The sequence below is a fragment of the Rattus norvegicus genome, chromosome 5, assembly GCF_036323735.1.
Source record: "Rattus norvegicus strain BN/NHsdMcwi chromosome 5, GRCr8, whole genome shotgun sequence".
In the NCBI taxonomy this organism is placed as follows: Eukaryota; Metazoa; Chordata; class Mammalia; order Rodentia; family Muridae; genus Rattus; species Rattus norvegicus.
In genome coordinates, this window is record NC_086023.1 from 62385332 (window position 1) to 62398916 (window position 13585).

The window sequence follows — 13585 nt, forward strand, 5'->3', positions numbered from 1 at the left end:
CCATGCATCCTATCAGATCACCATGGAATGATCTTCAATAACAACAAAAACAACAGAAAGCCCACATACACATGGAAGCTGAACAATGCTCTACTGAATAATAATTGATCAAGGTAGAAATAAAGAAATTAAAAACATTTTAGAATTTAATGAAAATGAATGCACAACATACCCAAACTTATGGAACACAATGAAAGCAGTCCTAAGAGGAAAACTCATAGCTCTGGGTGCCTCCAAAAAGAGACTGGAGAGAGCATATACTAACAGCTTGACAGTAAACATGAAAGCTTTAGGACAAAAAGAAGCAAATACACCCAAGAGGAGTAAATGGCAGGAAATAATCAAACTCAGGGCTGAAATCAACTGAGTAGAAACAAAAGAATCTTTACAAAAAATCAACAAAACCAGGAACTGGTTCTTTGAGAAAATCAACAAGATAGATAAACCCTTAGCCAGACTAACCAGAGGGCACAGAGACAGTATACAAATTAACAAAATCAGAAATAAAAATAGAGTCATAACAACAGAAACTGAGGAAATTAAAAAAATTATCATATCCTACTATAAAAACCTATACTCAAAAAACTGGAAAATCTGGATGAAATGGACAGTTTTTTAGACAGGTACCAGGTACCAAAGTTAAATCAGGAACAGATAAACCATCTAAACAGTCCCATAACCCCTAAAGAAATAGAAGCAGTCATTAAAAGTCTCCCAACCAAAAAGTGCCCAAGACCATATGGGTTTAGTGCTGAATTCTGTCAGACCTTCAAAGAAGAACTAATACCAATACTCTTCAAACTGTTCCACAAATAGAAGGAACACTACCCATTTCGTTATTTGAAGCCACAATTATACTTACACCTAAGTCACACAAAGACCCTACAAAGAAAGAACTTCAGACCAGTTTCTCTTATGACTATCAATGCAAATATACTCAATTAAATTCTTGCAAACCAAATCCAAGAATATAGCAAAACAATCATTTACCATGATGGAGTAGACTCCATCCCAGGGATGCAGGGATGGTTCAGTATATGGAAATCCATCAATGTAATCCACTATATAAACAAAGTCAAATAAAAACCCCAAATGATCTGAGGAAGCATTTAACAAAATTCAACACCCCTTCATGATAAAAATCTTGGAGAGATCAGGAGTTCAAGGCCCATACCTAAACAGTAAAAGCCATATACAGCAAACCAGTAGCCAACATCAAACTAAATGGAGGGAAACTTGAAGCAATCCCACTAAAATCAGGAACGACAAGGCTGCCCACTCTCTCCCTACCTATTTAGTATAGTTCTTGAAGTCCTAGCCAGAGACAACAAAGAGGTCAAAGGGATACAGATTGGAAAGGAAGAAGTCAAAATATCACTATTTGCAGATGATATGATAGTGTACTTAAGTGACCCCAAATATTCTACCAGAGAATTCTTACAGCTGATAAATAACTTCAGCAAAGTGGCTGGACATACAATTAACTCAAACAAATCAGTAGCCTTCCTCTAACAGACTGAGAAATTAGGGAAATGACACCCTTCACAATAGTCACAAATAACATAAAATATCTTGGTGTGACTCTAACCAAACAAGTGAAAGATCTGTATGACAAGAACTTCAAGTCTCTGAAGAAAGAAGTTGAAGATCTCAGAAGATTGAAAGATTTCCCATGCTCATGGATTAGCAGGATTAATATAGTAAAAATGGCCATCTTGCTGAAAGCAATCTACAGATTCAATGCAATCCCCATCAAAATTCCAACTCAATTCTTCATAGAGTTAGAAAGAGCAATTTGCAAATTCATTTGGAATAACAAAAAATACAGGATAATGAAAACTATTCTCAACAATAAAAGAACTTCTGGGGAAACCACCATCACTGACCTCAACCTGTATTACAGAGCAATCATGATAAAACAAAACAAAACAAAAAACTGCATGGTATTAATACAGAGACAGGCATGTAGATTAATGAAGTAGAATTGAAGACCTGGAAATGAAACCACATATCTATGGTCATTTGATCTTTGACAAAGGAGCTAAAACCATCCAGTGGGGGAAAAAAAAACAGCATTTTTCACAAATGGTGCTGGTTCAACTGGAGGTCAGTATGTAGAAGAATGAGAATTGATCCATTCTTTTCTCCTTGTACAAAGCTCAAGTCTAAGCGGATCAAGACCTCCACATAAAACCAGATAACTATAATAGAAGAGAAAGTGGGGAAGAGCCTTGAGCACATGGGCACAGGGGAAAAATTTCCTGAACAGAACACCAATGGCTCATGCTCTAAGATCAACAATAGACAAATGGGACCTCATAAACTTACAAAGCTTTTGTAAGGCAAAGGATACTATCAATAGAACAAAACAGCAACCAACAGATTAGGAAAATATCTTTATCAACTCTATATCCAATAGAGGGCTAGTATCTAATATATACAAGAACTCAAGAAGTTAGACTCCAGAGAACCAAATAATCCTATTATAAAATGGGGTACAGAGCTAAACAAAGAATTCTCAGCTGAGGAATATTGAGTGGCAGAGAAGCACCTAAAGAAATGTTCAACATCTTTAGTCATCAGGAAAATGCAAATCAAAACAACTCTGAGATACCACTTCACACAAGTCAGAATGGCTAAGATCAAAAATTCAGGTGACAGCAGATGCTGGCTAGGATGTGGAGAAAGAGGAACACTCCTCCATTTTGGTGGGGTTGCAAACTGGTACAACCATTCTGGAAATCAGTCTGGAGGTTCCTCAGAAAATTGGACATAGTACTGCCTGAGAACCGAGCTATACCACTCCCGGGCATATACCCAAAAGATGCTACGAGCATAGTGGAGCATGTGTCCTTGTTATATGTTGGAGCATCTTTTGGGTATATGCCAGGAGTGGTATAGCTGGGTCCTCAGGTAGTACTATGTCTAATTATCTGAGTGAGGTAACCCAGTCACAAAAGAATACACATGATATACACTCACTGATAAGTGGATTTTAGTCCAAAAGCTTGGGTTACCCAGGAAAAAAATTCAGAGACTATATGAACCTCAAGAAGGACCTCAAGAAGAAGGAAGACCAAAATGTGGGTGCTTCATTTCCTTCTTAGAAGGGAGAACAAAATACTCATGGGAGGAAATACAGGGACAAAGTGGAGCAAAGACTGAAGAAGAGGTCATTCAGAGACTGCCCCACCTGGGGATCCATCCTATATGCAACCACCAAACCCAGTCACTATTGCTGATGCCAAGAAGTGCTTGCTGACAGGAGCCTGATATGGATGTCTCCTGAGAGGCTCTGCCAGAGCCCTACTGACACAGATGAGGATGCTTACAGCTAACCGTGGGACTAAGCATAGGGACTCCAATGGAGGAGTTAGAGAAAGGACTGAAGGAGCTGAAGGGGTTTGCAGCCCCACAGGAAGAACAACAATATCAACCAACCAGATTCCCCAGAGCTCCCAGGAGCTAAACCACCAACCAATGAGTACACATGGAGGGACCCATGGCTCCAGCCACATATGTAGCAGAGGATGGCATTGTCTGCCTTCAATAGGAGGAGAAGCCCTTGGTCCTGTGAAGGCACATTTCCCCAGTGTATGGGAAATGCCAGGCTGTTGAGGTGAGAGTGGGTGGGTGGGAGTGGGTGAGTGGGAGGGGAGCATCCTCATAGAATGAGGGAGAGGTTAATTGGGAGAGGGGAGAACCGGGAAAGGGGTAACATTTGAAATGTAAATGGATAAACTATCCAATAAAAATGTGCTTTTAAAATGTTCTGAATACTCACCAGGTAGTTTGGGCGAGCTGGCCCCACCGCTCACTTGCTGCATCACTTGGGAGAACAGGGTGGTAGGGTTAGGGTGGGATAATACTCTGAAATTTGTTGGAGGTCAGGAATCGCCACACAAGTGATACAAATGCCAATCTCGGTTAAGCAAGAATAGGTTATTGAATATACACACTTTAATAATGAATATTCAGCACCACAAAAAAACAGAACAAAAGACTCAGAAGCTGAACTGCGGTCTAGTCTGCTCTCGGGGTAGGCTTTTTATAAGACAAACCAGGTTCAGAAGTTTAAAGGGCAAGGAAGGGAGCAGTTGGCTGTATCAGCCAACCTTTGCTCTGACTGGTCCTGAGTACAGTAAGGGTGTTGGTGGATTGGTGGTGAGCAGGAGAATTTCAGAACATAATCATAATCATAATTTTTTTGGTTCTTTAGTGTCAGTCACAAAACCCACAGTGAGCTCATTCACTTGTGGGTGCAGGCAGGGCTGCCTAGCGGTGAGCTCTAACTCAAGATATTTTAGACATAACAGTTTATACTGACCTTTGATTTGACGTGTCCTATGTAAAGCTTTGTGGAAACCTCATATAAAACATTCAGAACAAAACAGGGTATGTGGTCAGCGTGTCCTTGAGCCAAGAGACTTCTCTGTGTCAGTGACTGACAGGCATGTTACAGCAACACTGTGAAATAGCTAGCAGGCATGGAACAAAATGGCTACAGCCATGCTGGGGGTGGGGGTGGTCAGTCAGACTGTAACGAAATCCACAAAGAATCAATAAAAAATCTTTTTAAGTATTTGGAATGCCCCTTTCCATCTTTGTTGAGACGTACAGCAGGATTGGCTCTCTGTAGTGGCACTGGTGACTCTTGCTGACCCCTGTGGCTGAGTGTCCGCAGTTCCACCCCGTGCTTAGGCAGAGCCACGCGCACTCCTCTTTCCCCTCACATCTCCTTATTGAATACTTATTTTCAGGTCTATTCACGTTCTTTGCCCTTTCTCTTATTTATAAGTCATCTTTATACAGTAAAATTAGCTCTCCTCCTTCACTGACACATTGTTCTACTCTTCTTGTTTTATCTTTAAGGGTTTTTTTTAGTCACATTTTTATTTATTAAGTGGGAGCTGCCACCATGTACACATGGAGGTTAGAAGACAACTCCTAGGAACTGTTTCCTTCCTTTTATCATGTGGGTCCCCAGGATCAAACCCAAGTTGCTGGAAAATCTCTTTGGCTCAGTTTTTAATGCCTTTAAATATTTTTACTGTGAGGGCTGAAGAGATGGCTCAGCAGTTAAGAGCACTTTCTGCTCTTACAGAGGATCTGGGTTCAGTTCCCAGCATCCACATCGTGATTTACATCCTTCTGCAACTCCAGTTCTAGGATTTCTGATGCTCTTATGGCCTCTGCAGACACCAGGTATACATGTGCAAGCAAAGCACTCAAACACATAAAATAAAATAAATCTAGAAGGTTTTACCATGTAGAGTTTTGAATTTATTTTCAAATACATTGACCTTTTTCCTTTTGTGGGCATACTGTACACTCCTAACCCAGGTTGTTATAAAATTATTTCTATCTCTGGCTGGTTTGTTTTACTGTTTTTCCCAGTGTTGGAACTCAGTTTTTATTTATGGATTTGATTTTAAACATCTCTTCCTAGAATCTCCATCTTTGCCTTAAGGGTATCCCTCATCCTATGGCTACCTGCTAGACCTAATCCCAAACCCTTAACCGCTTGGCTTATGCACAGCTAACGCTAACTACCAGCGACTATTTTGTTCCCATCCATCCAAAAAGCTGAGGCAGGGAATGGAGAAAGGGTATATGCCTTACTAAGAGACTAACAACAACAACAAAACCTTCCAGTTGCGAGTCTCTATATTAGTACCATCCACTGAAGAACAAGGCTTCCCTAATGAGGGCCGTACCGTGCACTAGTCCTTGGATCTAACAATAAGAATTAGGCGTTAGTGTAACTCTGTGTTTACTTAGCAGAGTCCTACTGGTAGATTCTCCCCTATGGCCTGCGCCCTACCCAGCCTCAGGTTCTTGGCCCTGTCATCAGTGCCAGGCATGAATTCCGTCTCACAGAGCAGGCCTTGAATCCGGTCAGAAGGTGGTTGGTAACTGTCGTAACATCTGTGTCATTACTGCAGCAGTGGGCATGTCTTTCCAGACAATTTGTCATAGGTCACAGAGCTAGCAGCACTGACAGATGGGTGAGACTGATGAATATTTTTCTCCCCTGGTAGTGTGCAAAGCAGCTTGCAGCTAAGAAAGCTATTAAGTAGGAAGGAAGCTTCCAGGTCAGTACCAGCTTGATTTCTGTTAGCACACTTTACTTTTCTAGAAGGAAATATTTTTTAAACATACTTGTATCACTTTCCTGAGCTTCAGGCTTATGTGCACAATGGCTACTTGCATGACCATGTATGAATCCTGCTATCTTACTGTAAAAACCTCTGTACCTACTGAATATTCTATCATAATAAAGGATCTCACCTTTTATCCAGTGGTTCGATGGGGTAATATAAAGGTATTCTTAACTCTTTTCTTGTTTATTCTTCCGACATGCTATGCCAATTCCAGCCCGCTGTGTTTGCATGTTCATCTTTGATCTAATATTTGTCGTGAGTTCTTCATCATTTCTCTTGTGAGTCACTAAATCACCTCCTAGCCGGTCTCCCTGTTTGATCTTGCTACCTTCAACCTACTCTCTATACAGATGCCGGAGGCTTTCTGACAGACGTGATTGGTCACTTCAGTTGCTGTGGTGCTGTATTGCAAATAACTCGGTGGTGCAGGAGCTAACCCTTCCTCTCCAACTTCATCCCCAGCCTGTTATTTTGGAGAATGTGCCAGTTTAAGAGGCCAGTTCTAGAAATGCTTCAGAGGATGCTATGTAGTGACTTCTCTTTTTTTTTTTTAAAGATTTATTCATTTATTATATATAAGTACACTGTAGATGTCTTCAGACACACCAGAAGAGGGCATCAGATCTCTTTACAGATGGTTGTGAGCCACCATGTGGTTGCTGGGAATTGAACTCATGATCTCTGGAAGAGCAGTCAGGTGCTCTTAACCACTGAGCCGTCTCTCCAGCCCCCGTGACTTCTCTTAAAGGTTTGAACCCATAGACTCCTAAGAGCTCATACCTTGGAGACTGGGAGAGTCTGTGGATTAAGGATCTGGAGACTGTGCTTGTTTTGGCAAAACTCTTTGCTAGATGAGATACAGAAGAGCCAGCATAGCTTACTACAAACCTCCCTTTTTCCAACAATGCGCCAAGCAGCATAGCTGTGCATGTGTACTCGAACGCTGCGACCCAGCACAGGTAATAGTGCAGTGATAAAGAACTGGAGAAGACCCGTGAAGCATCCTGTATGGACTAAGCAAGTGTGTTAGCATACAGCAGTCGTCATGCATGGTGACAGCATAGCCAGGCACATAGTAAATCCACAGACTGAGGCAAGGACTAAATAGACAGACAACTAGGTCAGACCAGTTAGAGGCTGGAAAGCCAGGTGTGCTTATGATTCAGATAGTATTAAATACGTAAGTACTGAAGCTTGTTGTGTGCTGTTTCCATCATTCTTCCCCAGCCCAGTTTTTCTCTGTGGGATCCAGTACAATAATACCATTGTGTGCAGGACCTTTTCTTTTCTCAGCCCCTAAATCAGACAGAAGAAACCAGAGATCGGAATTTTCTCACACGCCAGTTATAACAGAGAGCAGTTGGTCCTTCATACCCTCAGGCCTCAGGTTTGGTTATCAGATAGGATCTGGAAACTGGAAAAGACAAGTTCAAAGGTCACCACTGGTCATTTACAATAGCAGCATTGCATGGGCAAGAGGTCCACCAAGCCTTGCTTCTCTCGGGAAGGTTCTTCCCGGGTGCACGTAAATAAACAGCCCAGTTCTGCATGCCAGAGTCCCACATTGGTACCTGCACAGTCTCGCTTCCCCTCCCCTTCTTGTCTCCTTATACACCTTGTCACATTCCAGAAGCCACCCAATGTGACAGTCTAGAAAATGTGCACCTGTGGCTGAGAGCCTTGTTCTGGCCTTTATGTTCCAGAGTAACAAGGTGGACTTCTCTTACAACCACCTAGCTGACCCTAAGTTTTCATTCTACGACAAGACTTTGGTGGAAGCGGTAAAGAGTGAAGACCCACTGGTCTACTTGTTCTTCCTCTGCCTCTCGCTGTGCCACACGGTGATGTCAGAAGAGAAGGTGGAAGGTGGGCAGGGGCCTCATGGATGGACACGGTGTTCCCACGTCAGGCCTGGTTGAAAGTGGGTGGTGTGAAAGGATTGGAACAGTTTGACCCAGGAAAGCACTGCCCGGCTGTGGGGTGCTGAACGCTGTGAGCAGCGAGTAGAGAATAGCCTCCTGTTTTAGGGAAAGAGTCAGTCACTGAATAACAGATCCATGGTGTCAGTCCCACTGCCTTTGACAAGGCTTCCTTGAGGACTGAGTTGTCTTCTTGTCCCTTACAATATAAGTGACACCACATGTCTTAGTTTCTTTAGTAACCAAATATGGCAGTAATCCATTAATTCACCCAAACTATTTTTTTTCTTTTTTTCGGAGCTGGGGATCGAACCCAGGGCCTTGTGCTTGCTAGGCAAGCGCTCTACCACTGAGCTAAATCCCCAACCCCCACCCAAACTATTTTTATAATAACAAATGAAAAATGACTGTTTATTCATTGTTAAGTTTTTAATGTTTTTAATTGTTGTTAATATTATTTTAAGTGTATGCATGTTTTGCCTTCATGCGTGTCTGTGTGCCACTTACATGCCTGGTGTTTGTAGAGGTCAGAAGAGGACATCAGTCCCCTGGAACTGTGAGTACAAGTGGTTGTAAGCCACCAAGTGGGTGCTGGGAATTGAACCAGGGTCTTCTGGAAGGACAGCTCATGTTCTTAGCTGCTGAGCCATCTCTCCAGCCCTATGAATTCTTACAACCAAGTCTTTAGGCTTCCAAATGAATCATATTCTCTCAAGTCAGTACAGTTACTATTCCCAGTAACGCTGTGTTTGTGTGTCACTTCACAGTTTCACAGTCGCTTCTGTGTTTATCATCCATAATCCTTACAGCATCTTCTGAGGCAGGCAGACAGGGAAAAAAAGACCCCCAGTTTTACTGAGGAAACTAAAACTAAAAAGAGATCGAGTAACGTACCTAAATCTTATAGTGAGAAGGACAGAGATAGATAAGACCCCACATCTCATGTCCCCTGGCCCTGCCAACCCCATCGCACCTCACTGGGACTGCCACCCCAGCAAGCAGAAGGGGCAGTGTTTGCTGTTCAGCAGCTACATCCAAGTCTGACTTAAAATTGTGTTCACCTACCTTCTGCACGAAGATAAGTCTCTGGTGATGCCTTCTTAAAAAGCAAATGGCCTTCAGAAAATAATCGTCTTAGAGAAGAGTCGCGTAGCTTCTGAGCAGTCAGTGGAGAAGGACTAATTGAATACTTTGGCTCATCTCAGGGTGAGCCAAAGGGGCGGCCCTCATAAATCTTCTGTGTTACTTACTAAATCATCGCTCTTACTACCTTACAGAGCAGTACTCCACTCAGCTTTCATCCACCACGATTTGTTACTCTGGACTGTCTATTTGAGTGGGACCCAGGGACCACTCCTCCAGCCACCCTCACCCACTACAGTCTGAGTAGCCGCCTGTTCTGCCTGTGTATGCTACATACACCATGTGGTGCTGTCAGGCCAACTGAAGATTGTGAAATCAGTTGGAGAGATTGGAAAGAAAAATAGTCTTGCATGGTCTACATAGCCTGGCCCTTTAGGGCTCAGCATGTTAGGAAGTTTTGAAGAATTATGTCACCTTCTGGGCTCCTTTATGTCAACCACTTGAAATACGGTTTCACTTCAGGGTGGACTTACGTCGCTCATCTCTGTAGGTTCTGTTGCCGTTCTCTCTCCTGTCAGGTGAGCTGGTGTACCAAGCTCAGTCACCAGATGAAGGTGCCCTGGTTACGGCTTCTAGGAACTTTGGCTTTGTGTTCCACTCCCGAACACCTGAGACCATCACAGTGATCGAAATGGGGAGAGTCCGAGTTTACCGTCTGCTGGCTATTTTGGACTTCAGCAATGAGCGCAAGAGGATGTCTGTTATTGGTGGGTGCTCCCTCCAAGTCAGCCAGTCTTCTCTCTTTGGTCCTTTGCATACATTTGCTTGTTAACTTTCTGTTTCATCCTCACTCAGATTCCCTCTCCCACTCACATGACTTCTCGCAGACGTTTGCCTCAAATATATATACACTTTAGTCTCTCATCTCTATATACTCCTTTATCTCTCATCTCTATATACACTTTATCTCTGATCTCCTATACATAAATAGGGGCTTACTACCAAGTGCTATGTCCTTTCTCTAGTATTTCTGCCAGTCACTTACCAGCACCCTCCAGTCCAAGTAAGGACAAAAATGAATTTACAAATCCTGACCATGATATAAGAGATGGGAGAAAATAATATAGCTCTCTTCACCCTTGGATTCAGCCAACTGTAGATAAAAACTATTTTTTATCTACACAGTCGTGTGGGGCCTGAGTATCTAGCTCAGTTGTGAAGGATATGCTCAGTATTCACAAGGCCCTGGTTTCAATACCCAGGGCCCAAATCAAAGTTAGGTATGTTCCAAGCATGTGTAAATGTTTATATTTGTTATTATTCTCTAAGGAAGGGTTACAGTGACTTACAGGGATGTAGCTCAGGGGTAGAATATTTGTGAATCACTGGGATTCGTTCTTAATATAAACACACACAAAGATTACATTTTCATTATATTTGGCAGTATTAGAAGTCTAAAGATGAAGGCATACAGCAAGGTATAGACACGCTACATGAAAACAGCACCTATGCAGATGCTTTGGAATTCAGTTTCTGCACAGGGCTGTCGCCCATCCCTAGGATACTGGAGACACACAGTGGGAATCCATGCCGTCTGCTCTTTAACATGGGTTTAGACTCAGACTGAAGAGGCCATCCTTGGTCCTAGTTTTGGTCTGAGCCTTGAGACTAAGAATTCAAATGTGACAGGGTAGGGTCATACATACCTGCAATCCCGTTGGTTGGGAGAGAGAGAGAGAGAGAGAGAGAGAGAGAGAGAGAGAGAGAGAGAGAGTCATGAGTTCCAGACCACCCCAGACTCCATAGCAAGTTCCAAGCCCAGCCTCAGATAGTCGTGAAACTATCTCACAAAGCAAAACAAAAGCAACTAAATAATACTCTGCATCAGAATCCTCCATGGAGGAATATGGAACCTACAGAAGAATTGTTACCAGACCTGTCTCCATCACGTTCTTAGCCTCCAAAGGTAGCACAGAAACAAATGTTATGTGGAACAGGCTCCTGAAGTTCCTCAGGGAACCAAAAAAAAAAAAAAAATCTTAACAGTTGGCCTGCGTGGTTACTTTGATTAATTTGCTCAACTTTAGTTCAGACACCTGAAGATCGGGTCATGTTGTTCTGCAAGGGAGCAGACACCATCATCTATGAACTACTGCATCCGTCTTGTGCAGCCCTCAGCGATGTGACCATGGACCAGTTAGATGTAAGTGTTACGGTGGCAACAGATAGAAGTCGTGGGTGGTTCTCCACCTCTGGACACATGACCAGAAATGCCCCTATTGTAGGGTGTTTCTATATGGGTGTGCGTTGGCCAAACACTAAAACTATAGTCTCACTGACCACATTTCCAACTTCTGTGTCCAAGACTTAAGTGGGACAAGACCCTAGAGGTCTAACAAGGATCCTGTCAGTGGAAGAGTGATCAGAATAATACCATGACTCTTAGATCTGGTATTTCCTTCAGAATATGGTCTGTTGATATGGAAGCCCTACTCTACAAGACATGTTCCCATTAGGGTAGAGGGGGAAAGCAAGCCCCAGGGCATTTGATACCTCCCTCTGGTATCCAACCCCCAAGGGAGACTTCCTCCTCTGTCTTACCCTACTCCCACCAACTAGCATTTGGGGTGTATCATATAAAAAAAGAGAGTGGCCTCAGCTTGCTGTCCTAAGAAAGGGAAACAAGATCACTGCACTCAGAGATTCCTAACTGTTACATGTTGTATGTAAAAGGCTAGCAGTTTAAGGAAAGACACAAAGGACTGGATAGGGAGGGAGGAACAAATCAGTAAAATATTCCATAAAGTAGATTTTAATGTTTCTAGCATTAACACACAGCCGGAAGTCAGAGAACAAATAGCCAGGAAGCATACGAAGAGATGCTTGACATCACTAGTTACTAGAAAATACAAATAAAAACCATGAAATGGGGCTGGAGAGATGGCTCAGTGGTTAAGAGCACTGACTGCTCTTCCAGAGGTCCTGAGTTCAATTCCCAACAACCACATGGTGGCTCACAACTGTCTGTAATGGGATCTGAAGCCCTCTTCTGGTGTGTCTGAGGACAGCTACAGTGAACTCACATACATAAAATAAATAAATCTCTTAAAAAAACAGTATGTCTGAAGATAGCTACAGTCTATGCATATACATAAAATAAATAAATCTCTAAAAAAAAAACATGAAATACTGCTTTTCTCTATACCATTTTGGTTCAAACCAGATGACCAGACCATAATACATGTCATCTAGATGTAGAAAATGGAGCCTTCATACATTGCTGATAAGTAGGTAAAAATGGTACAGGCATTTCCTCACAAAATTAAGCATAGAGAAATTCCATTCTGAATTCTGTTTCCAGAGAAATGGAAACACATCAAAGAAAAATAATGCATGAATGTTCACAGCAGATGATTCATGGCTGCAAAGTGTCTAGAGTAACCCAAATGTCCATCAGCAGATAATAAATAAAATGTGCTCTTTTTGTCTACAAAGCAATGTTTGGTAATAAAGGGGGATGTGGTGCATAGTACAGCAGATAAACCTTGAAAACGCGCTATGTGACAGACGTGAGAGATAGCATTTCCTGATGTGGCTTCCAAAGCCACTGAGCAAGAAAGCTCAGCAGATAAAACCTGATGATCAGAGACAGGGCCCACAAGGCAGAAGGATAGAACCAACTTCCACAGCCATTCACGGAGGTACGGGGCAGGGGGTGTGGATGGATAGATAGATATGGACATGTTGGCAGGAGGCTATGCACATGTTGGCATTAGATAATGGTGAGCAGTCTGGTGGTTTAAAACAGTGAATTTATAGCATGTGAATTATATATTAGGTCTTAAAAATGAAGTGTCTGTGTTTGGGTCCTGGGGCTCTAACTCGTCAGGTTTAGCAAATGCCTTCACCCACAGACCCATCTTGCCAGCCCACATCAAGTTTTAAGAAGTCAGTTTGTGCCCCACAGGACAGCACTTCCACCTCTTACTGTGCAGGCCTCAGTGGTTTCTTACTTCCTGCTCTCTTACCTAAGGTACCTTCCCAGAGCATTTCCCGAGTCTGGCCTCAACGGATGCTCATAAAAACTATTTCTGACCTGGTTTGAAATAGGAAACTATTTTGACACGTTTCCTGATGCCAGCTTTAGCTGTCACTTATAACGGGACATAGCTACACTAAAACCACTGATGGCAAGTCAAACTGTAACACACAGGAGCACAGCTCCCATCCACTAAAACAGGGATCAGAAAACAGGTCACATAGAAATGGGCCACAGGAGACTTGGGCACTGGGCCATGGTTTGCCCCATGCTAAGAGGAAAGAAAACCGTACAAGTAGGGATGAGAGATGTTAGTAGGTTCTGTAAAGTGGTTTGTCAGATGGATTAATGAATCCATCGCTGTGTTGTCCTTTAAACTG

The 13585-nt window shown here is 42.7% G+C and overlaps 1 protein-coding gene across 12 annotated transcripts in view; it reads left to right on the forward strand.

Annotated features, from left to right (window-relative positions):
- Positions 1–13585, forward strand: part of Atp8b5p (ATPase, class I, type 8B, member 5, pseudogene) — a 113631-nt gene that overhangs the window by 83119 nt on the left and 16927 nt on the right. For 10 of the 12 annotated variants that reach the window (XM_039110987.2, XM_039110989.2, XM_039110988.2 and 7 more), the window contains 3 exons: positions 7868–8030; positions 9745–9933; positions 11254–11369. The exons of 1 other annotated variant lie outside the window; for it this stretch is intronic. In XM_039110987.2, coding sequence (XP_038966915.1) covers positions 7868–8030; positions 9745–9933; positions 11254–11369 — 468 coding nt within the window. The remainder of the gene's footprint in view (positions 1–7867; positions 8031–9744; positions 9934–11253; positions 11370–13585) is intronic. One more of the 12 variants, XM_039110998.2, reaches the window with a different exon arrangement.